At 35.7% G+C, this 25,693-nt stretch overlaps 3 protein-coding genes across 3 annotated transcripts in view; 2 read left to right on the forward strand and 1 right to left on the reverse strand.

The window, feature by feature from the left end:
• Positions 1-24,831, forward strand: part of LOC123565005 (uncharacterized protein C14orf28 homolog) — a 32,674-nt gene extending 7,843 nt beyond the window's left edge. The window contains exons 3-6 of the mRNA XM_045358988.2: positions 9,273-9,726; positions 9,971-10,069; positions 10,637-10,771; positions 14,699-24,831. Coding sequence (XP_045214923.1) covers positions 9,273-9,726; positions 9,971-10,069; positions 10,637-10,771; positions 14,699-14,873 — 863 coding nt within the window. The 3' untranslated portion in view covers positions 14,874-24,831. The remainder of the gene's footprint in view (positions 1-9,272; positions 9,727-9,970; positions 10,070-10,636; positions 10,772-14,698) is intronic.
• LOC123565008 (nucleolar protein 11-like) overlaps positions 1-25,693 on the reverse strand; it is a 255,647-nt gene that overhangs the window by 66,103 nt on the left and 163,851 nt on the right. The gene's annotated exons all lie outside the window — the stretch shown is intronic.
• Positions 1-25,693, forward strand: part of LOC123565006 (centrosomal protein 20-like) — a 62,270-nt gene that overhangs the window by 30,201 nt on the left and 6,376 nt on the right. The window lies entirely within an intron of this gene.

The following is a 25,693-nucleotide window of genomic DNA, read 5'->3' on the forward strand; positions in this document are numbered from 1 at the left end:
CACAAGTGTTCCCCATGATGAGACGATGTGTCATGCGCAAATCCCGGACCCCTAGCTCAAAGGTCAAGGTCAAAATTGGGGGTCAAAGGTCAACAGAGTTTTTTTCCTGTCCCGTCCATAACTCTGCCATCCATGAAGAGATTTTAATATTACTTGGCACAAATGTTCCCCATGATGAGACAACATGTCATGCGCAAAGCCCAGACCCTTAGCTCAAAGGTCAAGGTCACAATTGGAGGTCAAATGTCAATAAGGTTTGTTCCCTGTCCGATCCAGAACTCTGTCATCCATCAAGGGATTACAATATTACTTGGCATAAATGTTTCCCATGATGAGATGACGTGTCATGCGCAACACCCAGTACCCTAGCTTAATGGTCAAGGTCACACTTTGAGATCAAAGGTCAAGAGGATTTTTTTCCTGTCCGGTCTGTAACTTTGTCATGCAAAGCAGGATTTAGATATCAGTTGGCACAAATATTCCCCTGGATGAGACAACATGTCATGCGCAAGAACCAGGTCCCTAGGTCTAAGGTCAAGGTCATATTTAGAGGTCAAAGGTCAAATTCAAGAATGACTGTACGGAACATTTCTTCTTCATGCATGGAGGGATTTGATGTAACTTGGACCAAATGTTCACCACCATGAGGCACCCTTGTTTTTAGAATTACGTCCCTTTGTTGTTACTATAAATAGATTTTATTGTAACTTTTTTAGCTCGACTATTCGAAGAATAGTCTAGCTATTCTACTCACCCTGGCGTCGGCGTCGGCATCACACCTTGGTTAAGTTTTTGCATGCAAGTACATACAGCTATCATTTAAAGGCATATAGCTTTGAAACTTATTTATTCTTTTTCTAGGTCAATTACCAACCTCACTGGGTCAAGTTCCATAACTCTGACATGTATTTTGAACAAATTATGCCCCCTTTTTGACTTAGAAAATTCTGGTTAAAGTTTTACATGCAAGTTACTATCTCCAAAACTAATGCAGATATTGAATTGAAACTTCACATGTCGATGGGTCAGTGCAACACGGTCGTAACTCATTTTTTGAAAACTTTACAGGAGAAGCAAAAAATATTTTTGTATTCAAATGATGTAATGAAAAACAATACAATCTATATTATTTTTATCAAATTATAATAATAGCTAAAATACTATGGGAAAAAATGTCAAAAAAATGTTCACTGAGGAGTTATTTGAAAGTTTTCCAGTTACGACCATGTTGCGCTGAAATGTGTGGAAATTTTGTCAAAAACTTAGTGCAACAAGGTCGTAACTAAATGATAACAAATAATATATTGGAGATAATTCATAACAGAGATGTTTATTCAAAAGACTATTAACTCAATATTTTTAAGCATATCCATTTATCTTTTTCTGTACTTTCATTGACTTGTTTCACTCGCAAAAATGTCAAAAAAATCATATAATTATGTAGAAATAAAAATGTACTACTACAAAAACACATTTTAAATTATTTAAAAGTATTTTACAGTAAAAAGACAATAAGAGCTTGACTTGGTCCAAGATATTTGCATATTTTACTGAATGTAGGCACTGAGAGTTTTAGTATTCAATGTTGTTTCAGTATTATACAGTAAATGGACATTATAAGAGCTTGACTGGTCAAAGGTACTTGAATATTTTACTGAATTTAGGCACTGGGAGCCTTTATGGTCAAACTTATTTCATTATTTTACAGTAAATGGACAATAGAAGCTTGACTGGTCCAAAATATTTACATATTGTACTGAATATAGGCTGTGAGAGCTTTTATGGTCAGTTATTTCAGTATTTTACAGTAAATGGACAATAAGTGCTTGACTGGTCCAAGGTACTTGAATATTTTACAGTATGTACCGGTAGACACAGTGTCTTTGTGTGTGTGTGTGTGTGTGTTCGGGTTTAACGTCTTTTTCAACAATTTTTCAGTCATATAAATGACGGTGTCTACTTGTAGCAGTGAGCACAATGCCCAACTTTATAGTGCTGCCTCACTGGAATATCACGCCGTAGACACGTGGCATGATATCCCACCCAGTCACATTATACTGACACTGGGCTGACCAGTCCTAGCACTATCCCCTTAATGCTGAGCGCCAAGCGAGGAAGCTGCTAGTACCATTTTTTACGTCTTTGGTATGACGCAGCCGGGGATCGAACCCACGACCTCCCGCACTCGAAGCGGACGCTCTACCACTAGGCTACCGAGGCGGTTGCTGAGTGTCTTTAAAGTACAAGATATTTGCATATTTTATAGAATATAGGCATTATGAGCCTTTAAGGTCTAAGGTATTTGAATATGCCTGTGTTTAGTTATTAGATTTTCATCAAGAAATATGCACTGGTTCTGTAGCATAAATAATGCATGCAACAGGGGCACAATACTATTCTGCAAAAGAACATGTGCATGCTTCTTGATACAAGTCTAGAAGTCTTTTTATTACATAAAAATCTACACTTAAACAATTATCAATGGTATAAATTTGCTCTTTAGCTTGAGTAAGACTGAAAATGTTATAATTAAAGAACATGATAAACACAACAACACAGTCACATGAAACTAACATCAAAAATGATGCCATACACCTGATGTAAAATTTGAATGTCAGTATGGTCTGTTCCTGGAAAATTTTGTAATATATGTATGAAATGGCAGCCTCTGATGCATATTTTTTGTCTAAATTTTCAGGTATTAAGAGGGTCCCCACCTCCTGTAAGGTTGGTCAGGGGAGTCTCCCTCTGGAATATAGGTATAAAATGGAAGCCTCTAGTGCCTTTTTGGGTCACAACTTTGAGGTACATGATGGGATACCTCCCTCCTGTTAAGGGGGTCATGTGGATCTCTCCCTGGATTTTCTTTTTTAATATAGGTATGAAATGGTGGCCTCAGGTGCAATTGGGTTTAAATGTAAAGGTAGAGAAGGGGATATAAAGGTAGAGAATGGGTTCAGAGGGTTTCCCCCAAGAAATATTTTAAACATAGTTATGAAATACTGGTTTCTTGTGCATTTTTGGGTCTGAGTTTTGAGGTGCAAGAGGTTAGCCCTCCCTCCTGTTAGTGAGACTCAAGTGAGGAGAGAGGGGAGGGGCTCTCCCCTGAAAATTTCTGTAGTTTAGGTATGAAATAGTTACCTCTTGTGCATTTCTGGGTCTAAATTTTGAGGTACAGGAGGGGATAACTCCTTCCTGTTTGGTATAATACCTCCTTCTTATTTGGGGAGGGGGAAAGGTCTCCTCTGGAAGTTTTTGAAATTTAGGTATGAAACTAGAGCTGCTTTTGAGAAAAGCGCATGTCTCCCACAACTGCCAAATCATCTGAATAGTAGTATAAGATCGGACGAGAAATGTTCAAGCGTAAACTCTACACCCTATATATTCTTAATTCCCAATCAGACTTCCAGTGCTTTGATTATCAAAAACAACCCAATCAGACTTTCAGAGCTTTGATACAACCTAATCAGACTTCCAGTGCTTTGATTATCAAATACAATCCAATCAGACTTTCAGTGCTTTGTTTATCAAAACAGACAAGAGTAAATCAGTATGTCTGGTGGGGTGTGGGAGACATAATAATGGCCTCTAGTGCATTTTTCGGTCTATATGTTGAGGTATAGAGGGGATACTTCCCTCCTGTTATGGGCTCGGGAGCATCTCCCCTCCTGGAAATTTTGAAATGCAGGCATGAAGTGGTGGCCTCTGGTACAGTTTTGGGTCTATATATTGAGAAAATATTATTTTGTTTGCATGTAACTTCGATGAGTTTAAGTCATTGGGGGGTATAGGGGGAGCACAGGCTCTCTTGGCCATGGCCCTTGATCAGCCAGGCCTTTATGTTAGTGTTTTGCAACATAAAAATTAAGTAAATCATTTATTAAATTTAAATGTAAATGCTGGTCAATTTATTTATGTTTTAGTGGTTTAACGACTTATACAAATATTCGATATACCCAACAAAATCTTCTGTATATCCAATAAAACTTATCGGATACGAGCTTTACAAGCAGAAGTCATGCTTCACTTATACCACAGAAAAATTTCCACCTTTAATAATACCATTTTGTATTTTGCACAACTCATGGAAATACGCATACAAAAGGAAAAATGTTAGTTCATTGTTATCCTTTCACAGTTTTACATGAAACTTGCATAAAGGAAAGTTTATTTAATAATTACAAGTATAAAAAGGTGCTTTTTTTTCCTCTTAAAATTAAGTCAAGACATTATGAATAGGGCTTCTGATGCTAAAAAATACTGAATTTGGAAGAAGTTTTGCTGAGAAATAGTTAACAGAGTATTTTTTAACAAAGTAAGTGTTTTGGTAAAATCCAAAACATGTTGGTCAATAAATTCTTAACACCACTTTGCATTGATAAAATATGAAATATGGTAACAATATTAATTTTGTAGTATAAAAACCATTTTCTAAGTTGTTTAAAAACAAAAATCATCCTTATCATTTATCATTTAACTATTGTAATATGTTACACTTTGTGAGTTACAACCATGTTGCACAGAAATTTCAAAGTGAAATAGCATACTAACTCTGTGCAACAAAGACGTATATTGAGTTACGACCATGTTGCACTGACTGAAAGTGTCTTCCTGAGATACAACCTTTTGACAATTTTACTTTTTTCACTTTAATTTTAAGAATGTGATTTAGATATTTTAACAAGTGGTGCATTTATGTTAAATAAGGCAAATTATGTAAAAAAGTGTATTTGGTAAAAAAATCAAGTTACGACCATGTTGCACTGACCCATCGATGTGTCTTCGGGGTTATAAAACTAGTTGATAGCAGCAAGTCCCATAACTCTGACCTTCATTTTGGCCAAATTATGCCCCCTTTTGGACTTAGAAAATTCTGGTTAAAGTTTTGCGTGCAAGTACATACAGCTGTTACTAAAAGGCATATAGATTAGAAACTTATTTCTTTTTTTTCTAGGTCAATAACCAACCTCACTGGGTCAAGTCCCATAACTCTGCCATGTATTTTGGGCAAATTATGCCCCCTTTTAGACTTAGAAAATTCTGGTTAAGGTTTTCCATGCAAGTTACTATCTCCAAAACTAATGCAGATTTTGAATTGAAACTTCACATGTGTCTTTGGGGTTATAAAACTAGTTGAAAGCAGCAAGTCCCATAACTCTGACCTTCATTTTGGCCAAATTATGCCCCCTTTTCGACTTAGAAAATTCTGGTTAAAGTTTTGCGTGCAAGTACATACAGCTGTTACTAAAAGGCATATAGATTAGAAACTTATTTCTTTTTTTTCTAGGTCAATAACCAACCTCACTGGGTCAAGTCCCATAACTCTGCCATGTATTTTGGGCAAATTATGCCCCCTTTTAGACTTAGAAAATTCTGGTTAAGGTTTTCCATGCAAGTTACTATCTCCAAAACTAATGCAGATTTTGAATTGAAACTTCACATGTGTCTTTGGGGTTATAAAACTAGTTGAAAGCAGCAAGTCCCATAACTCTGACCTTCATTTTGGCCAAATTATGCCCCCTTTTCGACTTAGAAAATTCTGGTTAAAGTTTTGCGTGCAAGTACATACAGCTATTACTAAAAGGCATATAGATTTGAAACTTATTTTTTCTTTTTCTAGGTCAATAACCAACCTCAGTGGGTCAAGTCCCATAACTCTGACATGTATTTTGGGCAAATTATGCCCCCTTTTGGACTTAGAAAATTCTGGTTAGGATTTTACATGCATGTTACTATCTCCAAAACTAATGCAGATTTTGAATTGAAACTTCACATGTGTCTTCGGGGTTATAAAACAAGTTGATAGCAGCAAGTCCCATAACTTTGACCTTCATTTTGGCCAAATAATCCCCCTTTTTTGGACTTAGAAAATTCTGGTTAAAGTTTTGCGTGCAAGTACATACAGCTATTACTAAAAGGCATATAGATTTGAAACTTATTTTTTCTTTTTCTAGGTCAATAACCAACCTCACTGTGTCAAGTCCCATAACTTTGGCTTGTATTTTGGGCAAATTATGCCCCCTTTTGGACTTAGAAAATTCTGGTTAAGGTTTTACATGCAAGTTACTATCTCCAAAACTAATGGAGATATCGAATTGAAACTTCACATGTGTCTTCGGGGTTACAAAACTAGTTGATAGCATCAAGTCCCATAACTCTGATATGCATTTTGGTCAAATTTTTTCCCCTTTTGAACTTAAAACTCTTTTGATATTTAACATTTTGGGTAATATTTTCCTGTTTCTGGGACAATATTTCGAATAGTCGAGCTTGGCTGTCTTATGGACAGCTCTTGTTATTACTGGCGGTAGAGAAAAATCGAGACCACTTTTCTGTGGTATAGCATGCATGTTACATCCAATTTTTAGGTGTATTTTGACCTATCTCTACCAGGGGTGGCTCTGGATATTTCTAAGCTGTCGCCAACACTTTCGCCATTTGGCAAAAGTTGGAGCCAAAGAGGAGCCACTGGAGCCAACATTGGTGCCAGTGCCAAGAGATTTTACCTGAATTATAAACTACAAGAACGAAAACAAATACTAAAATTCAACTTCATTTATTTCAGTTCAATTTCAAAACTACAAAAGTAACAAAACAAATAGAATAAAAAGCAAAGTTTAAAGAACATTTTAGTAAAACGAGTGTCTTACAAATTTTTTTAATCATTTCTAAATAAAGTACAAACTGCGCTATAAAAAAAAGTCCCCTTTAAATTTTCATCCGAAATTTTCGCGTCCGAAACTCGTAAATTGATCAGGTGTACGATCGAACGCCGTGGAAGTTTTCGTGCATGTTTCGATTCTTTTGCTTTAAAAATAACCGATTCTTGCATCAACTTGTTCAGATTTATAGTTTGACTCGATTTATTTATTAATTTTTCGAAAACAAAACCAAACTTCTCGATATTTTTACAAATTACATGTATTTATACGGCTGTTAGACGTCCGCGGAATTGGTTCCCGGCCAATTCATTTATAGAAATTGGCCGTGATTGAAATAAATTTGGAGGCAATTTTATAATAAAATAAAGAAATAACGTAAGACTGATACATTAAGATCATGCTGAAGAAGGTTTTAGTCTGCACTCGATAAAATTATCGGCTTTTCACGCCGATTGAAAATTTTGAAAATGGCGGCGGCTTGCAATATTGATAAATAACGCTACGATTGGTTGAAGTTTGACAGGCAAGTAGGCGGAGTTAACCAGGGATTTATCGATAATTGACATCGGTTTTACAACATTAATTAATTAAACAAACAGATTACAACTCGGCGATTCGGATACGCCCGCAGGCGATAATTAACTTCACAGCGACTAGGTAGGATGATCCTTGGTGTCATTAAAAAAATGTCTCGGCCCGATCTTTGCTTTGTTGTCGCCAGAAACTTTCGCCAACTGATCCAAATTAGCGCCAGAATTTGTAAATCGGCGCATTTGGCGCCATTGGCGACCGACAGCGCGACCCCTGTCTACCTGGTAAAGAGTTTCTTGTGGACTTATATTATATAGATTTTTTTTTTTTTTTTTTTTTTTTAAAGATTAATTTCCCTTTGTTGTTACTATAAATAACTTACATGATAACATTTTTATAATCAGCCAAAAAAATTCAATATTAAAACAACTGTGGGTTTTTATATATGCACATTTTAATTCAAGTGTGTTGTTATAACATATTGTATATGTAGTACAATATTGTTTATACATCATGGACAGATATCAGTTCATTATGTTATACTGCAGTAGAGAAAATTAGGTGCCTTCCAGTAGGGGACTTTGTATTGCATGGCAATACTTCATTCACTTGTTATTATTATTATACCAGATTTATATAGGATACTGTCATTCTTCAAAAACTCATTAAACATGAGGAGCCCTTCGAGGATGTTATCATTTTCCAAGGCTAACAATATGTCATACCTCTGATATATCTGGTATTATACCGAAACCCACATCTCGAGAAATTCATCAAACCGAAAACCTGCTCATGTTCACATTAACAGTCGGAAATGGCCGTTTTATCGATTGTTTATTTGATCAATTAAAACACCTACATATTCCATGCTTCATACGAAATGAGGAAAAGCGAGCAAATTCAACTCTACTTTCCCGCCACATGAAATCATTGGAACTGTTTTCCGTAAAGGGTGTTTTTCAAACGAAAATCACCGGGCAGGTGACCGAGTACTACTTTCAAGAACTATCATACCTTGAAATTGGTTGATATATAGTATGAAAGGATGTCTGTAGATATTTGGAAATTATACATTGACAGTTGACTTCAGTTATAATTATGTATACTTGCAGCCGTAATTTAAGTTGATATTATCAACGCAAAACGAATGTACAGTATTATTTTAAAGAGTCATGTTGGAACTAAGCCCCATATCCGACCCTGACTATTTGACCTAGAAAATCTGCATTAAATATTTAGAGGAAATCATTCGCACATAAATATATAAAGATAAATGATAAGATTCATGTCCTTGCGCATCACTGAGGTTTGAACTTTCATGTCTGAGTAAATGAATTATTTCTTCACCTCAACACAAGAAGTGGATAACTGCATTGACTTAAAGAAGGACTTATTTACTTATTGCACTAAGGTGATGATTTCTTACCCATCTTAACACACAGAAACCATCATTTTCATGCCCAAAGAGGACCACAAAATACTACACGCATTTTCGTGCTTTCAGACATGTCTGTGAACTATCACTCCGACAATACTAGCACCTTAAAACAACAAAACAATACAATGTTATTTCATAGGAAGCGTCGTTTGAGTCCCCTTTCGTACACCCAGGAATCTACATTTTGGTTGTTTGTATACGAAAACTTTATATCCCCCATCATTTTATAAGAAACATTCTCTCCTTTGTGCATTATGTGAAAATTAGCACAGACCCGGATGTAGAAAAAACAACAAAATACGTTCCACTCCATTATCCTTAACACATCATGTGTACTCTTGCAACGCATTTTTGTCGCTACCAAAACTCGACTGAAGTTTGGTAGTAGCTACCAAAATGCGTCGCTACCATTTTGAGGAGTAACATTGCTATAACTATATTAATTTTCCATATTTTAAAAAGTTCGAATTAAAATATAATATCATATAGACTAAACTATCCAACGTTTCTCGCTTTTGCACACGAAAAAAATCCCCTGCTAACGGTCATTTAAAATCGATTGACATTTCACTAGATCAATGAAAACATGTCCAAAAATGCCAAATGTATGTCAACTATAATAAACGATTAATGTTTTTTAGTACTGGAATGGATCAAAAGAGAAACCAACAGACAACAGACTGTGCCATTTTGTCCATGGGGAGGAGAAATAGATGGATTAACCTTGGATAACACTTGTACTGTCGATTGCCATTTGTATATGATACATCTCATACTGATAGATGAACAATTTAAAGCTGTCAAAGAATGGTTACATTCCCAATGTAAAGAAAATCCAGTCGCTTCTGTATTGCTACGTGTATCAAAACTATTTGAAAAGAAGAAATGGGCGGAAGGGAAGTTGATTTGGATAAGAGAAACGAATCCTGAAGCCATAGATTCTGAAATGGGTAATGTGAACCTGTTTGGCAGCGAATATGATTTTTTCGTTGGACATTACAGTACTCTTCAGGAGAGTGTCACGGAGAATGTTTGTAGTAATGATAACTGCCCGGAAAGAGGGATTGAGCGTAAATATACAGAGATAGTACTGCAGTAAGTTACTTTTTTCAAAACAATTTTAATTTAATATGTATGTATTTAGACAATATTAATTGTTTGACTATAATATCTGCTCGAAGATGTAAACATATGCAATTAATTAAATGGTTTCTATATGTTTGATGAAAAATTACAAAATGGTAGTATAAAATTATTTCAGAAAAAAACAATCAGACATGTAAGAAAACGCAGTTTCAGTTGAAATTAACACATTACAAACGTTTATATTCTATTACAGTGACTCCGACACGAGAACCATTCAGGGAGCGATAGATGAATGGCAGAACAACAGTATGGATATGGTCAGGTGTAGAGAGAAAGACCCCGTTTCCAAAAGGTGAGCATTATTAATTAACATTACACCATTCTTTATAGCATCCCTAAAAACCCATGACATTTGGAATTAGTGTTACATAAACACAGTAATGCGTTTAACACTTAAAACGTTTAAGCTAGTACCTCTGCCATGATGAAACTGTTTGTCATTATATGTTTGTACCTACATTATAATAATTTAACAAAATACAACTTTTTCACTCTTCCTAAAATTATGAGCACAGGGTTAGCTTTTGAAGCTGGCTTCATGCGTATCATCTTTGATAACGTGTATATTTATTCAGATTAAATATAATTAGGGACTTGGGGCCGTAGGAAGCATTTTCGAATGAAAAACAGCTAAAATTGACTCGCTGTCAAAAAATTGCTTTGATAATTACCACAGATGGTCAAATTATTGGGAGGGCCCAGATCCCCTGCCCTCCCCACGTTCCTACGACCCTGGAACTTGTATTTTATATATTCCTTCTTGATTACATTGCAACAGTTACATCAAGGTTTGTCAGAAGCATGATATGACGATTTCAGGACATTATAAGATATGTTTTATTTTTATATTCTTTTTAAGGTCCTGCAAAGGGTACCGAAATTGGACAAGAAGGCGATTCACCAACAGTAACATTCCCAAGTTAGTTATAGCTAATATAGAGAACATCAAAGGCGAAGTTAGTGTTGGAGAAGAAGTTGTCATAAATGATATCAGGTTAATGCATATATTTCTATTTATATGATTGAAGTTTTCAAATAAATTTTGACATTTCAATGATACAATCACATCTTTATAAAAATAATCAGCTTCTATTTTTTACAACACAACACAAATATAACATAAAGAATGCCGCACGCTCTACTATACAAGAGGTACAGAGTGCCCCTGTCTTGGCTAGTAAAGACCATGTCCATGCCGGATATTTAAGCTTTATTGATGTTTTAATGTATGGAAACTTCTGTGGATTCTTTTGGCAAAAAGATATGTTTTAATGTCTTGTGTCTAAAGTGACAAGTATTTTCTTGCATTATGTTCTACTCAATTTTAATTTTGTCAATTTCGATTGCATATAGACAGACCTTAAAGTAAAGGGTACCCTCGCAAGCAATGGCAGACTTGGAAATGCTGGTAAAAAGCTGTTGTACATTGTTGCTATTATAACTAATGATTAATGCACATGATGAAATCAATATTACGACATACCACAAGTTATTTAGTTATACCGTATAGCACAGTACTTTTTAGCCCACCATCATTAGATGGTGGGCTATTCAAATCACTCTGCGTCCGTGGTCCGGCGTCCTTCCGTCCGTCCGTCCGTCCGTCCTTCCGTTAACAATTTCTCGTTATCGCATCTCCTCAGAAACTACCAGGGGGATTTTGACCAAACTTTGTCAGAATGATGTATTGGTACCCTAGTTGTGTCCCCCTGAAAATCAGACTGGTTCAACAAATTTTTAGTAAGTTATGGCCCTTTGTTTATTTCTATAATTTACATAGATTTATATAGGGAAAAACTTTGAAAATCTTCTTGCCCAAAACCACAGAGCCTAGGGCTTTGATATTTGGTATGAAGCATCATCTAGTGGTCCTCTACCAAGATGATTGAAATTATTTCCCTGGGGTCTAATATGGCCCCGCCCCGGGGGTCACATGGTTTATATACACTTATATAGGGAAAAACTTTGAAAAACCTCTTGTCCAAAACCACAGGGCCTAGGGCTTTGATATTTTGTATGTGACATCATCTAGTGGTCTTCTACTAAGATTGTTCAAATTATCCCCCTAGGGTCAAATATGGCCCCGCCCCGGGGGTCACATGGTTTACATAGACTTATATAGGGAAAATCTTTGAAAATCTTCTTGTCCAAACCACAAAGCCTAGGGCTTTGATATTGTAATGTAGCATCGCCTGGTGGTTCTCTACCAAGTTTGTTAAAATTATCCCCCTAGGGTCAAATATGGTCCCACCCTGGGGTCACATGGTTCATATAGACTTATATAGGGAAAAACTTTTAAAAACTTCTTGTCAAGAACCTACAACATTCAAATTTGGACCACATGTATGGTTTTGAGTGGCAAGATGAACCTTGACATGAGTTGACCTTGATTTTGACCTAGTGACCTACTTTCACATTTCTGTAGCTACAACCTTCAAATTTGGACCACATGCATAGTTTTGTGCACTGAAATAAACTTTGACCTTGACATTGACCTAGTGACCTACTTTCACATTTTTGAAGGTACAGGCTTCAAATTTGGACCACATGCATGACCTAGTGACCTACTTTCACATTTTTGAAGGTACAGGCTTCAAATTTGGACCACATGCTAGTTCTGTATTCCAAAATAAAATTTGACCTTGATTTTGACCTAGTGACCTACTTTCACATTTCTCAAGCTACAGCCTTCAAATTTAGACCACATGCATGGTTTTGTGTACCGAAACAAACTTTGACCTTTACATTGACCTAGTGACCTACTTTCACATTTCTCAAGCTACAGCCTTCAAATTTGGACCACTTGCGTAGTTTTGTGTACCGAAATGAACTTTGACCTTAAGATTGACCTAGTGACCTACTTTTGCATTTCTGCAGCTACAGGCTTCAAATTTAGACCACATGAATAGGATTGTGTACCGAAACAAACTTTGACCTTGACATTGACCTAGTGACCTACTTTCACATTTTTGAAGGTACAGGCTTCAATTTTGGACTACATGCATAGATTTGTTTCTGAAGTGAAATTTGACCTTGATTTTGACTTAGTGACCTACTTTCACATTTCTCAAGCTACAGCCTTCAAATTTGGACCACTTGCATAGTTTTGTGTACCGAATTAAACTTTGACCTTAAGATTGATCTAGTGACCTACTTTCACATTTCTCAAGCTACAGCTTTCGAATTTGGACCACATGCACAGTGTTGTGTACGGAAATGAAATTTGACCTTGAGCTAGTCAGTAAGTCTTGAAATTTGGAACAATCAAAAATGGCACATTGGTGGGCGCCAAGATCACTCTGTGATCTCTTGTTATAGAATGAATGTATCACATTACTGAATAATTAAATATACAGTGCAACCTCTGTAGAGCAGCACCCTTTGGGAGATGCAGATATTGACTGTTATGTACAGGTCTTTGTTCTGGAATGGTAAATTTAATAGTATATTTCAACTTAGGAAAATTTTGATGATGTTGTTATAAGGTTTTACTGTAAAATCAATAGTGTCATAAAAATTACTTTTAACTGAACTGTTGTAATCAGCTCAATGGCTTACACGAGGGAAGCAAGCGCCGCGGCAAAATTCACGAGTGCCGAATACAAAATCCCGGATCCAGCTACAGTAACTGTTATAACAATATTTACTTCCACAGTTTAGTCTTCTACCGGTAGAACGTGTGGGGCGGGGATACTATAGGAGTTCCCTCCCTCCGTCTGTCTGTCTGTCCGGTTGTTTGTCCACAAATCTGTATTCAAGCTAGGTTCATAAAACTTGGTATGTGGATAGAGGGCAATATGAAGATTGCACGTTCATGATTTATGCCTTTAGATAATAGGTCAATGTCACTATTGAAGTCACGTAACAGTTGTTTTTTCTATACATTGATGGATCATCTTGGTGCTATACACGTATGTTCCACATGACAATGTGTCGACGCGTGATATATGCTTGTCAGTTATAGGTCAAGGTCACATTTTAAGGTCAGGTAAAAATTTATTTCCACTCTGTAACTGTTAATGTCATTGACATATTTCATTATTACAACACTAAAAAAATTCCCCATGTATTGCGCACATGACTCATGGTTGTCGGTCAAAGGCCAATGCAGTTATTGAAGGTCAAGTAAAATTTTCCTCTGTATAAACTGGAAGAAACACGGATGGCTTATCTCACTACAGCACGCAAATGTTCCCCATGTGAAGACAATGTGTTGTGTATCTGATCTATGCTTGTACATCAAGGTCACTAGCGAAATATAAGTAAACAAAATTGTTTCTTAACCTTGAAGCCTTTCAGTTCAAACACTATTGCAAACACAACGAACACTAAGAAATGTTTCTGCCGGTAGGGGACTTCTTAACTGCCACTGCTGTACTCGGGTCACTTGTATGTTTGTTGTTTTGTTATAGAATGAAACCTGTAATGTTATAATAGTTTATAAAACAGAGTGTAGTTTTTGCGGTGTGCTGTTTATAGAACTATGTGAGGTTTTGCATATCAAATGAAAGTACATTGCAACCTCTGTAGAGCAACGCCCTTTGGGAGGTACAAGTACTGACTGTTATGTAGAGGTTGGTGTTTAGGAGAGGTAAATTTGATAGTACATTTCATCTTTGGGAACTGTGGATGATGTTGTTATAGAGACATTTTTGCTTAAAAGAGGGCCGCTCGGGAGAGGTTGTACTGTAGTCAGGCAACATGCAGTACAAATGGAACAGTACGGATTTTTCTTCTGCAGGTTTATATTAACCCGTATATTTGCCCGAATTCATGTAGCTAAATAATTAAGTAATAAACAATATATATATCACTCTCACTTTAGGACAATGTACTGTTTCAAACGTCATGGTCTTCAAGTGTTTATAATTTTTTGTAAGTATTTTTTCTTCATATTGGAAATAATGTTTCTCTTTTTCAGGTACAGTGTGTATGCTATTACGTTTGGAAATGGGTCACATTTCATAGCCGTATTCAACAAAAATGGATCCCAGCAGGTTTATGACGGGCTGAAGACAAGTGTTGAGCCCTTAAATATACTGCCTGCCAGATTTTCTCACGTGCATGTTCTATTAGTAATGAAAGTTACAGATTGAAATGGTGATTGAATAGCAAACCATGAAAGGCATTTTGTGGGGACTTAAATGTCTGTGCTACTGGCACTAATCCCAGTGTTGTATTATACCCCTAGGTATACTATAAGAACCAAAGTTATGAACGGGAAATGCTCTATCCCATTTCAGTCGCACACTTGTCGCCTAAAACGCACTGTTCCATAAATTGGTACTATGCATATTTAATACATGGTCATTTATCTCTTCCATCGAGCAGCCAGCAGTCACATTGTCTTAATAGTTTATATCGCCGAGATACTCAGCATGTTTCATGCTACGGGGATTTACTGTATTTTCACCGGTGCTGGATAACACCATTTTAAACTCTTGCTATAATGACGCATTACGTACTACATAATATGTAGAGCATTAATGTAGTAATTTATAGTTTATTTCATAAAGCGGAATAAAAATCCAATACCTTGATAGTTCCTTTTTGTTTCTTACAATATAATCTTGATTAAAAAACAATGCAAGCTAATCATAAATACATAGCGTTATACTGCAAGTAACAAACCATAACAGTGTTACGAATTTCCGGTTTACGGACGTTGATTTCCTGCACATGTTAGGTACGCTTCTGTAAGAAAATAGTTCTAAAAAGAAAGTAGTTTGTTTGAGTTCATTTAAACTATTAATTTATTTCTTGATTATGGTATGCAAGTAAAAGATTATTTCAATGACTAGGTACAGATGGGAATGTCCAGCTCTAGGGTAACTGATTACGCACCTGCACCCATAGCTAGTGAAAAAGTCCTGTTTGTCAACTTTACAGGAAATACTTGCACAAACTCCGGTAAAAAAGTTTCATTCCAGATTAACAAAATTACTCTGGCTATATTTAAACTTATTTCGGTCGTCGTTTAACTGCAAGTGTACTCTAGAATGTTTATATGTAACATAAATGTGCGGTGTGAATTAAATAGACAACAGTTAAATGTATACCACTATATTATTTCAGATTCAAAATCTTTTTAAGATGATGTAAATTCATCAGTTCCATTTCTACTATATTACTGTAAATATTTTGATTTCTGTTCTTGTTTGTTTATGACCTAACTCTGCTCATGATCCAGTTGTCTAAACCGAAACTTAGTCAAGGAAGTTAATCAATGTTTGCGTTATGTATTGTTGACGAAAGTATTAAATATGCGGAGTATTTCTGCAATATGAACTCATGAGGCAATGTCACTGGTGCACGACGGAAGATATATTACCATTTGATTGAAATGTGTGGTACCCATGTACCGAACTGCACGTTTTGGTTGAGAAGGGCGTGACTGAAATCGGATAGTGATGTTCATGGATGCGGTCCTTATAGTATACCTTGGTGGTGTGGTAAGACATGTACAGTGACATACCGGTATATCTATCCATCTATCTTCCGAATTAGTGTTAGGATACTGATAATTGTATGGTTTTAGCGACAAAGTTCATAGGGGGAATACTGAATCGTAGACTGCAGTTATATCTGTTCAATCCGTTTTGTAACAATAGTCATAAATATACATTAAGCCCCTTTGTACAATTTTGATCATTATGTGTTTCTTATTGCTTGTGAAATAGAATTTTCGTATTATATGACTGAACAGAGCGTTTTGTAAATGTTGTTTTACTGAGTATTTTGAAATTCAATAGCAATTATGCGTTTCATATTTTCATTTTTATTATGCCCGGGTATCTACTGATGCTGGAGGCATATAGTGATGGTCTTGTCCGTCCGTCCGTCTGTATGAGGTTAACCAAATCGGACGGTTTCGTCTAGCATCAATACCCCTAATTAGAATGACTTAATACTAATGCAGGTGTAACCTGTAACCATTTCTCATCTTCAGATATCACCTGATCTCAGTTTGACCTTGGCCTTGACCTCATTTTGGACTTAGGTTGCTTTGTATGGGCCATCATTTGGTTAACCAAATGGAACCGTTTCGTCTAGCATCAATACCGCCTACAAGAATGAATTGATACTAATACAGATGTAACCTGTGACCATTCCTCATCTTCAAACATCACCTGACCTCAGTTTGACCTTGACCTCATTTTAGACTTAGGTTGCTCTGTATTGACAAGGATGCCACCGGGGGTATCAAGCGTTTATTGAACGCAGCTCCTTCTTAATCTTGAAATAATTTCTCGGTTTTACGTATGAAACGTTATCTGTACGGTAACGTTTTTATTGGAAAATTTAGAATAATAATTTTCAACGTTTATAGTGAAAACTGAAATATTATTGCTGTTGTGCATATTAAAATGTATTTTTTATGAAAATGTTCAGATTGAATGTTTTAACAAGTTTGGCAGAGACATTGTTCATTAGATTACCATTAACTAAAAATTTCAAAATGTTCCGATTCGTTGAAAACATGGTCTTCATGGCATGTGGTAACATTTAAACATCTTATCATTGGTCACAATTTTAACAAGATCATTTTAAAGGTATTTTCTTTGGATGAACCTTAAACAAAACACATGGCTATATTTCCCTTTCCGACTTTATGGTATACTTTGAAAATATTCTTCTGTAAATCTGCAGGCCAAAGTACAAAGTAATTTGGCAGAAATTATTCCTTCTCCGACACTTACTAACTTTTTCTGCTGTGAAACTATGATGAGCGACTTAAGACCAAGGTCCTCTTATTATTGCTTCCACTGAAAGTGAGGTACATTGTTTTCTGTCTGACTGATTGTCCAGGTTGTCACAAATTCTTGTACAGTTCTTAAGCGTGTTCTTTAAAACCAGAATTTACTGTAATTTGTCATATCTTAAGCACATTTCACAATAATTATTTTTAGCGGAGTTCTGTCCCTTTTAATGTCTTTCATGTGACCGCCATTGAAAATAGGTTAAGGCATATATTGAGCTACCCCTGTATATTTGTGCGTTGGTTAGTTTATCCGTTGCTCGCGCGTGTCATTGTTTGTGTCTATTTGTGCGTGCGCCCTCGTGTGCGTGCGTGCGCCCTCATGTGCGTGCGTGCATGCGTGTTCTGAATATTGTATCCGCTTCATAAATATGTCGTGCATGTTGAATTTTGAAAACTTCAGCACAAATGACCGCAGTAGCAAGACGGCGTATCGTATGCGAGACACAGATCCTTACGTAAAATGTTAAGGTCACATAGGAGGTCAGGTGAGAGATTTAAGGTCATTCTCTTGCCCGCTTTTTAAGAAGTTTAAGAATATTCAAACTTGGCGCAGACCTTTAGCATAGCAAAATGATGTGCCACGGGCAAGATTTCATGTTATGTTAATGACCATTGTCACACTTACAGGTTATACATATAAGATCATTTTCCTTACCCGGTCCATGCATGCATATTCAAATTACTAAGCACAAAATGTCATCATAGAAGTAAAATGTGTTGCGTGCAGGACCCAAATCCTTAGCACATAATTCATAGTTACTGTTACAGATAGAACAAATTGTCATTTTAGCTCGACTATACGGTTTAAAGAAACCAACAACAAAATAGTGAGATTGAATATGATTATTATTTCAAGTTATTCTTTTAAATGAATAATTACAATGAATATATCTGGATGATATCTTATACCAGATAAATATTGTTTGATAGTGTCATATTTCAAACCCCTTTCTGCGCAGAAAGCTACAAAATAAATTAGAATTTGTTCATCAACCATAGGTGGGACACAGCTACATGTACTACTTGACCAGAGTGAATTCTGTTCCAAAAAGAATTTGTAAAGCTTGTAGGCAGATCTGTAAAGGCTCACTGTGCTTGGTGCATGGGCTGCTTCCCACAAAAAGGTGACAGTCCTGTTCAGCCTAGATAAAGATCCTCCAGGTGTGGCACCTTTGTAGGGACTTTGTCTGCTTCTGGTGCTAACTGGCGGAAGCGTTGAATCTGAAATCGAGACAGACAATCACTTATTTTGTTGTTTTTACCTGGAATGTGCTTTGCATATATAACAAAGTTTCCTGTTGCAGCGCACCAGGTTAGTCTGCGCATCAGTTTCATAATAAATGGTGATTTACTGCGACCTTTTTGAATTATATCAACTGTTGCTTTGTTGTCGCAGTGAAACATAATTTGCTTTTTTGCCCACTGTTTTTGCCACAAGACAACACATACAACAATTGGAACAAGTTCCATGAAAGCAATAGACATGTCGTCGTCTCCAAGTCTTGGAAGATCATCTGGCCAGGGTTCGGAAAACCACTTGCCCTGGTAATAGCCCCCATAACCACAGCTTCTGCTAGCATCTGTAAATAAATCTATATCAGCTGATTCAGTTATGAAATCATCATAAAAGAATGATATCCCATTCCAGTTATCTAGAAACCATATCCACATATTAATGTCGGTTAGGCAATCTTTGCTTAATTTTACATGATGGTGTAGTTCTTTCACAGGTGAAGCAAGCCTTAACAAATATGACATGAAACTTCTTCCTGGTTTTATTACTCTTGATGCAAAGTTCAGATGACCTAGAACACTCAGCAGTTTGCGCTTTGTAATAGTCTAAGAGTTTTTAGTGCATATTTCATTCAACATCTCTTTGATTCGGGTGACCTTTTCGGCTGGCAGAGAAGCCTGCATTTTAACAGAGTCAAGAGTGATACCGAGAAATACCATAGTTGTATCAGGTCCTAGGGTCTTATCTGGATGAATTGGTATGGACAAAGTTCCAAATATATGTGTAAGTAGAGCCATGTTTCTGTTTCCATCTTCGGTCTTGGGAATAATTGATTAAAAGTCATCCAACAAATTAAAGCAAATGAGGAAGATTATAGTTTGTTGTCGCTATATAATGAATTGCCTTGGATAACCATGTGAAAATTTTGGGACTACTCCTTGGTCCAAAACACAGTCTTTTAAAGAAGTAGTACTTATTGTTCCAGTGAATACCATGATATGGCCACAGATCTGGCCTGATTGGCACTAACTTAAAAGCGTCAACTATGTCTGTTTTACACATTAAAGCACCTTGTCCGCATTGTTTGATAGTTGCTATAGCATCATCTACTCTGACATATGAAAGTGAATATTCTTCCTTGTTTATTAAACTATTTATACTTGCATGCTCAGACTTGTTGTGTGGTGCACTCAAAGCAACTACCAGTCTTAACTTTTTGGAATATTTACTTTCAACAGTACCTAATGGGTTAATCAAAAAACTTCAAATGGTGGTCTATCAAAGGGTCCATGTAAGTATCCTTTTTGTAATTCCACTCGGAGAAGTTCTGACACTTCCTTAGGATGTTTCACTGCTGACTGAAGAATTTTACAGTGATAGCTTGTATTTGGAAGTTCATTAATTCCTGTGTCAAAACCATTTCGAAACCCTTGAATAAGTTGCGAAACGTAATTTTTGTTTGGATGTGAAAAGAGTTCTTTTTCTAAACTTGTTAAGTTAATTGGAGTAGTTGCTGATAACTGTTTATCTGTATTGTCTGCAATGAGTCATTGTTTTTTCGTAATGTTGGTAGGTTGTTTAGTACTGGATTTGTTCCTGTCACAGACATATGCAGGATGATCCCCTTTGCACACATCACATATGTGCACAATGTTTGAATTCGAGTGTAGTGAACTGCAGCCACTTAAGTTAAAGTTATTGCAGAGTTCCTTTCCATTGTGAAATTTTCTCTGACGCCCCTGCCTGTCAATCATAGAACGGTTGTAAGATGTGGTAGCTGTTGGACTGTAAGGTTTCGGAAACTTATCTCGATTTACAGCTCCCATCGTGCTGTCTCTCGTATTCCTATGAGTATGGCTATAGGCATTTGATGGACAGAATGTTGCAGAGTGGTCTGTTTTCTGGCATGTATCACATGCTTGAGTCCGTAAGCCAGAAAATGTCATCATGTAAAGTTTAGTGTCGCAAGACGACCAGTCTACAGGCATATTTTGTAGCTCGTATTGTTCAGCCTTTCGTGAAAATGCATTGTGGTAATTGTAGAAATGGTTACCACCATACTGCCTATACATCCCATCTATCAAGTCGCAGTATGCATCCAATTCCTTATGACGGTGGGGCTCTACTTCGCAGATGACATTTTTATATCTGGAAAATGCAGTCCTGAAGTCGTGGATGTTTAGAGTCTTCTGTAGTCTAACATCACCGGCACGCACAACAATTTGGTCACCGTTTTTGTCTAGAATCTGTGTTTCTGTGTTGGTCTTTATGCCTGGTATAAGGAGCAAAGCAAGATTTATATGTTTGTGAGCTAGAATCTCATTTCGTAATTTATTCGGTATAATATTCACGTGGGGCAATTCGTCAACTGGTCTGCGGATACCCACAGCTGGAACTACCGGTGAAATTCCTGAAACGCCGGCCAAAATTTCTCGTTCTTGTTCCCAGTCCGGGAAATGCGTTTGCACAGGTTTGCTCGTGGAACTGCTTATCTTATTAGAAAGTTCCGCCAACGTACCTTGTAAAACTCTCAACTCAGTGTTAATTCTCTCGATTTCGGTCGTTTTCGAGGATGTACTTTCTTTTTCATGGGCGCGGCCATTGTTGCTGCTGACGTCATCAATAACTGTGTATTGTTGCGGTGTGCCTTAATACAGTAATGTATATTTATCTAAGTAATGATGCAAAATGAGGTGTAATAAGACGTAATGCTATATAATGAGATTTTTATCCAAAAACTAGAAACAAGAAAATGTAAAATTAATTCAGTATATATTCAAGCATTATAATGTTATGAATTACAATTAATTAAGGAATTTATAAAAATGTCTAACTACAAAGAAGTATCAACAGACATGAAGAAGGGCTGTTTTAAGGCAATTAAAAGTTATTTATATATAACATTTTTTTTTTTGGCGATTTTATTCATTTCTTTAGAAGTCTTGTTCAGGATCATTTTCTATAATATTAAATCGAATCCTTATTCTCTAAATATCTTAGGATACTATACATTTAAAGGTCGATTTCTTTCATCAATGGAATTTCAATTATTTGCAGCGATTCTATAAAGGGAAAAGCAATGTTTTTCCTATGTTTAAGCATTTTTATATTTAGACATTCTTTCTTCATATTATTTTTCAGTAATAATTATAAAAAATACAATTTTTAATATTCAAATTAATATTGTTTGACATTCAAAAGCAATTACAAATCCAATATAAATTTTATCAAATTCTTAAAAAACGTTATCGTATTTGATTGAATCAAAATTATATCGCACTATCGAGGAATGTGCGGGAACGATAACGTGCTACTACCGTGTATTTCACACATGTCTTCTTTAATCAACTACCGTGTATGTCACACGTGTCATATTTGATTGACAAAAATGTGTCGGTTTAAAACAACACTGAAATTATTAAAAGACCGCACCAATAAGGATCTCAATCAACATGAAAGGTATTTTTAAGTCAAAATTGTCCTATGTTCAAGAAAATGTTCAAATTATGTCTTTCACATTAGTAATTGTGTAACTTTTAGGAATTTAAGTTGATATTAATATAATTTTAGTTGATCAAGTATAACATTATATACTTTTTTAATGTCTAATATCAATTTACCCAAAGAATAGCTCTTTGATTTACCATAGAATTCTTTTTTATACTCAATAAAACTTGTCACTCAGCGAGTATTTTAGTCTTTGGTATAAGATTTATACATACATTACGCCTCTACAAGCTTTACTGATGATCATTACTTAGCTCTGAGAGCTATATATATAATGTGTTTATCTGCATATAAAATAATATTTTTCATCATTTTATGAAAGATAATGATTTTTATTCCATAAAATATGTCATTGTACAAGTATTTTACCACTGGTATTAAATTTATTCATACATTACGCTTCTACCAGTCTTACGGGGCATCATTACGCCGATCCGAGCTTTGAATGCTATATAAATAATATGTTTTACCATTTACAAAATAATAATTTTCATCAATTTATGAAAGATAATGATTTTTATTCAATAAAATATGTCATTGTACATTGCCTCGTTTCCATAACACTGTTTTCGTTTAATTGTTTATACAACTGCAACAAAGTTTTATGCGGCGTACTACCGGGCAAAACAATACCATGATCCTTTAATTCATTTTTAAGCTTTGTTATAGTCCAATTAGCCGGATTTGTATTATCCAAAGGCGCGCTATTGCTCCGTGATTGCCGACTTCTTTGTTCTTCTCTCGGAACAGAAACTTGTCGTCTTCGCGTTTGCCTAACTGTATTACCGTTACTTCTATTTGACAATGTTCTGCCTCGTTGTTTTGGCATTTTATTTATCTAGTTATAATCCTTCATTAATTATCGAAAATGGAATATCCCTTCTTTTTTTTTTAGCTAAGTATTAGAGCATGTAGCAAAGATAACATCCGTTCGGTTCGAGACCCAGCACACAAAGAAAGATGCTGGGGTGTGTATTTTAGAACGAGGCAAAAGCAGCCCTTGAAACAAAGAAATATTCCCTGCTTATCGGAACGAGGCTCAATGTAATGCTGATAAGCCCAAATAAGGAGCAGGCTTCGTTATGCTGCCCAAAGAGGCTCTTGAAGGGGAAATGACTCACACTACTAAACATAGAAAAAAGAAGGGGCTCGCAACGGGATATCATTGGCCTCTTTAAAACTCAGTTGAATATAACTATACACAACCTCCACAATATGGAGAGCTGTCCTACTCGACCGGCGCCGGCGTCCTTCCGCGTCCGCACTTTGATTAAAAGTTTTGATGCACTTTCACTTTATCTCTGTAATTACTTGATGGATTTGTTTCAATTTTAAAACAGTTATTCATCGTCATCATAATCCACATCATATGACGCAAGGGCCATTACATCCACACCAATATTTCATGAATTATCTCACCCTTTTTTCAAAGAATTTTAGGTAAAGTTTTAATGCACTTATCTCGTTTATTACTGAATGGATTCGATTCAAACTTAAAATATTTCTTCTTCCAACTTATCACCCACATCATATAACACAAAGTCCATAACTCTGGTACCAATATTTCATAAATTATGCCCCCCTTTTACTTAGAATTTCAGGTTAAAGTATTCATGCGCTTTCCTCTTATCTCAGATTTGATTCAAACTTGAAATAGTTGTTCCACTTCTTCAACCACATCATATGACACAAGGTCATTAACTCTGGTACCAATATTTGATGAATTATGCCCCCTTCTACTTAGAGTTTCATGTTAAAATTTGATACACTTTCATACTACCTTAGATATTACTAAATGGATTTGATTCAAACTTAAAATATTTATTCAGCATTATTCGTTTAAAATTATGCTTATATAATGTTCTTTATCTCTCTCATTACTTAATACTTCTGACACAGACTCGATCTATTGTTTAATATCTTTATTCTTATTGGAGTCATTAAACACTCCAATGACAGGGTGTGCCCAGTTTCACTATCCAGCATCGAAATGGTCGCGTACGCTGTCGCCTGTGACAGCTGTTGTTGTAACAGGTCTAAAACTTTTGTAACTTGTTACAAACATTCTCCGTAATAACACAATATGACGTACACTCTACGTTAAAAGGCGTCATGTCACTTACAAGGGACATTAGGCTTTGGGATACTAAAAAGCACATGCTTGCGCATTCGTGTACGAATTGTTCAGACTGCTTTACCTTTATTATCAGTGGAAATTGGATTCCGTTTACACGAATGACCAGTAATCAGCAATTACGGGTTAAATGGTTAAAATGATTTTCATTCCATTATAAAGCTTGTACATTTTTCAGTATATAGTTTACATAGAATTTTTTTGGAACATCAAGATGTTAAACCCGTTGAAAATGTTGCGATATGTAAATTAAAATGTATACAATAATACTTCGTTATGCATTTGAATAATCTTTTTTTTCTAGAATTTTTTTTTAATACTGCTTAATAAGAAATTGTGAAGTAACATGTCTTGTGTATTCATATTACATGTTATCATTTTAAATTGTTGTTTAGATGAAAAAAGTGATTGAATATGTCTCGCAAATTTTCTTCAAAATATATGGACATTAAACAATAAATGTCAAATAATTTAGTTGTCTCCTTTATTTGTTTTAATGTCATTTTATACCAGTTTATACCAGTTCCAAATGATCGCTAATCAAAGTCCAATGCATAATTCACAATGTTAATCGTAAACTGCATATACATTATGACAGAGAGAATGTTTAAAGTCCAGTGATTCCAATCCTTTTTTGTATTATATTAAAAAACCGATAACTTCAGGCCGTCTTTACGTATCTTTAATCAATTTTTCCTACAACTATTTTTCAGAAAAGCTCAAGCTACAAATATTAATAAAAAGAAAATGGGGGTTGGATATTCCTAGTAAAATGCCTGCCAGTTGTGGTCTGCTACCCTTAAAATAGCGCATATTTGCTCTAGTCCGCACAATAAACATATACTTCCAGTTTCAATCTGCAAAACTTGCCATGTGGGGTGTATGAAAATGTAAACTGTCTCATTCCATGTAGAATGTATTCCAGTAGTGCAAAAGTGTGATTTATTAAAGCACTCGATCTACACGAATGTGCGCAAATAAAATGGGTAAATTAGGTACCATTTATTATGGACCGATTTCGAATATACTACGAACAATTTTTTTTTAACAATTTACTGACCCTATTCCGAAACAACAAAACATATAATGTATATGACTCTGATTTCAGTAATTTTGAAATTATTATTATTATACCATGTTTATACATAGTCCTTTTCATGATAAGCCCGTTTAAAGGCGCTTTACATAGCGCAAACACAGCCACTCTGGTCGCGAAAGTCATCTGACACAGAATTATCTCACCAGAGGAAGAGCGAGATAAATCCCCTAGAGCAGATGA

This window comes from Mercenaria mercenaria, chromosome 2, assembly GCF_021730395.1.
Source record: "Mercenaria mercenaria strain notata chromosome 2, MADL_Memer_1, whole genome shotgun sequence".
Lineage (NCBI taxonomy): Eukaryota > Metazoa > Mollusca > Bivalvia > Venerida > Veneridae > Mercenaria > Mercenaria mercenaria.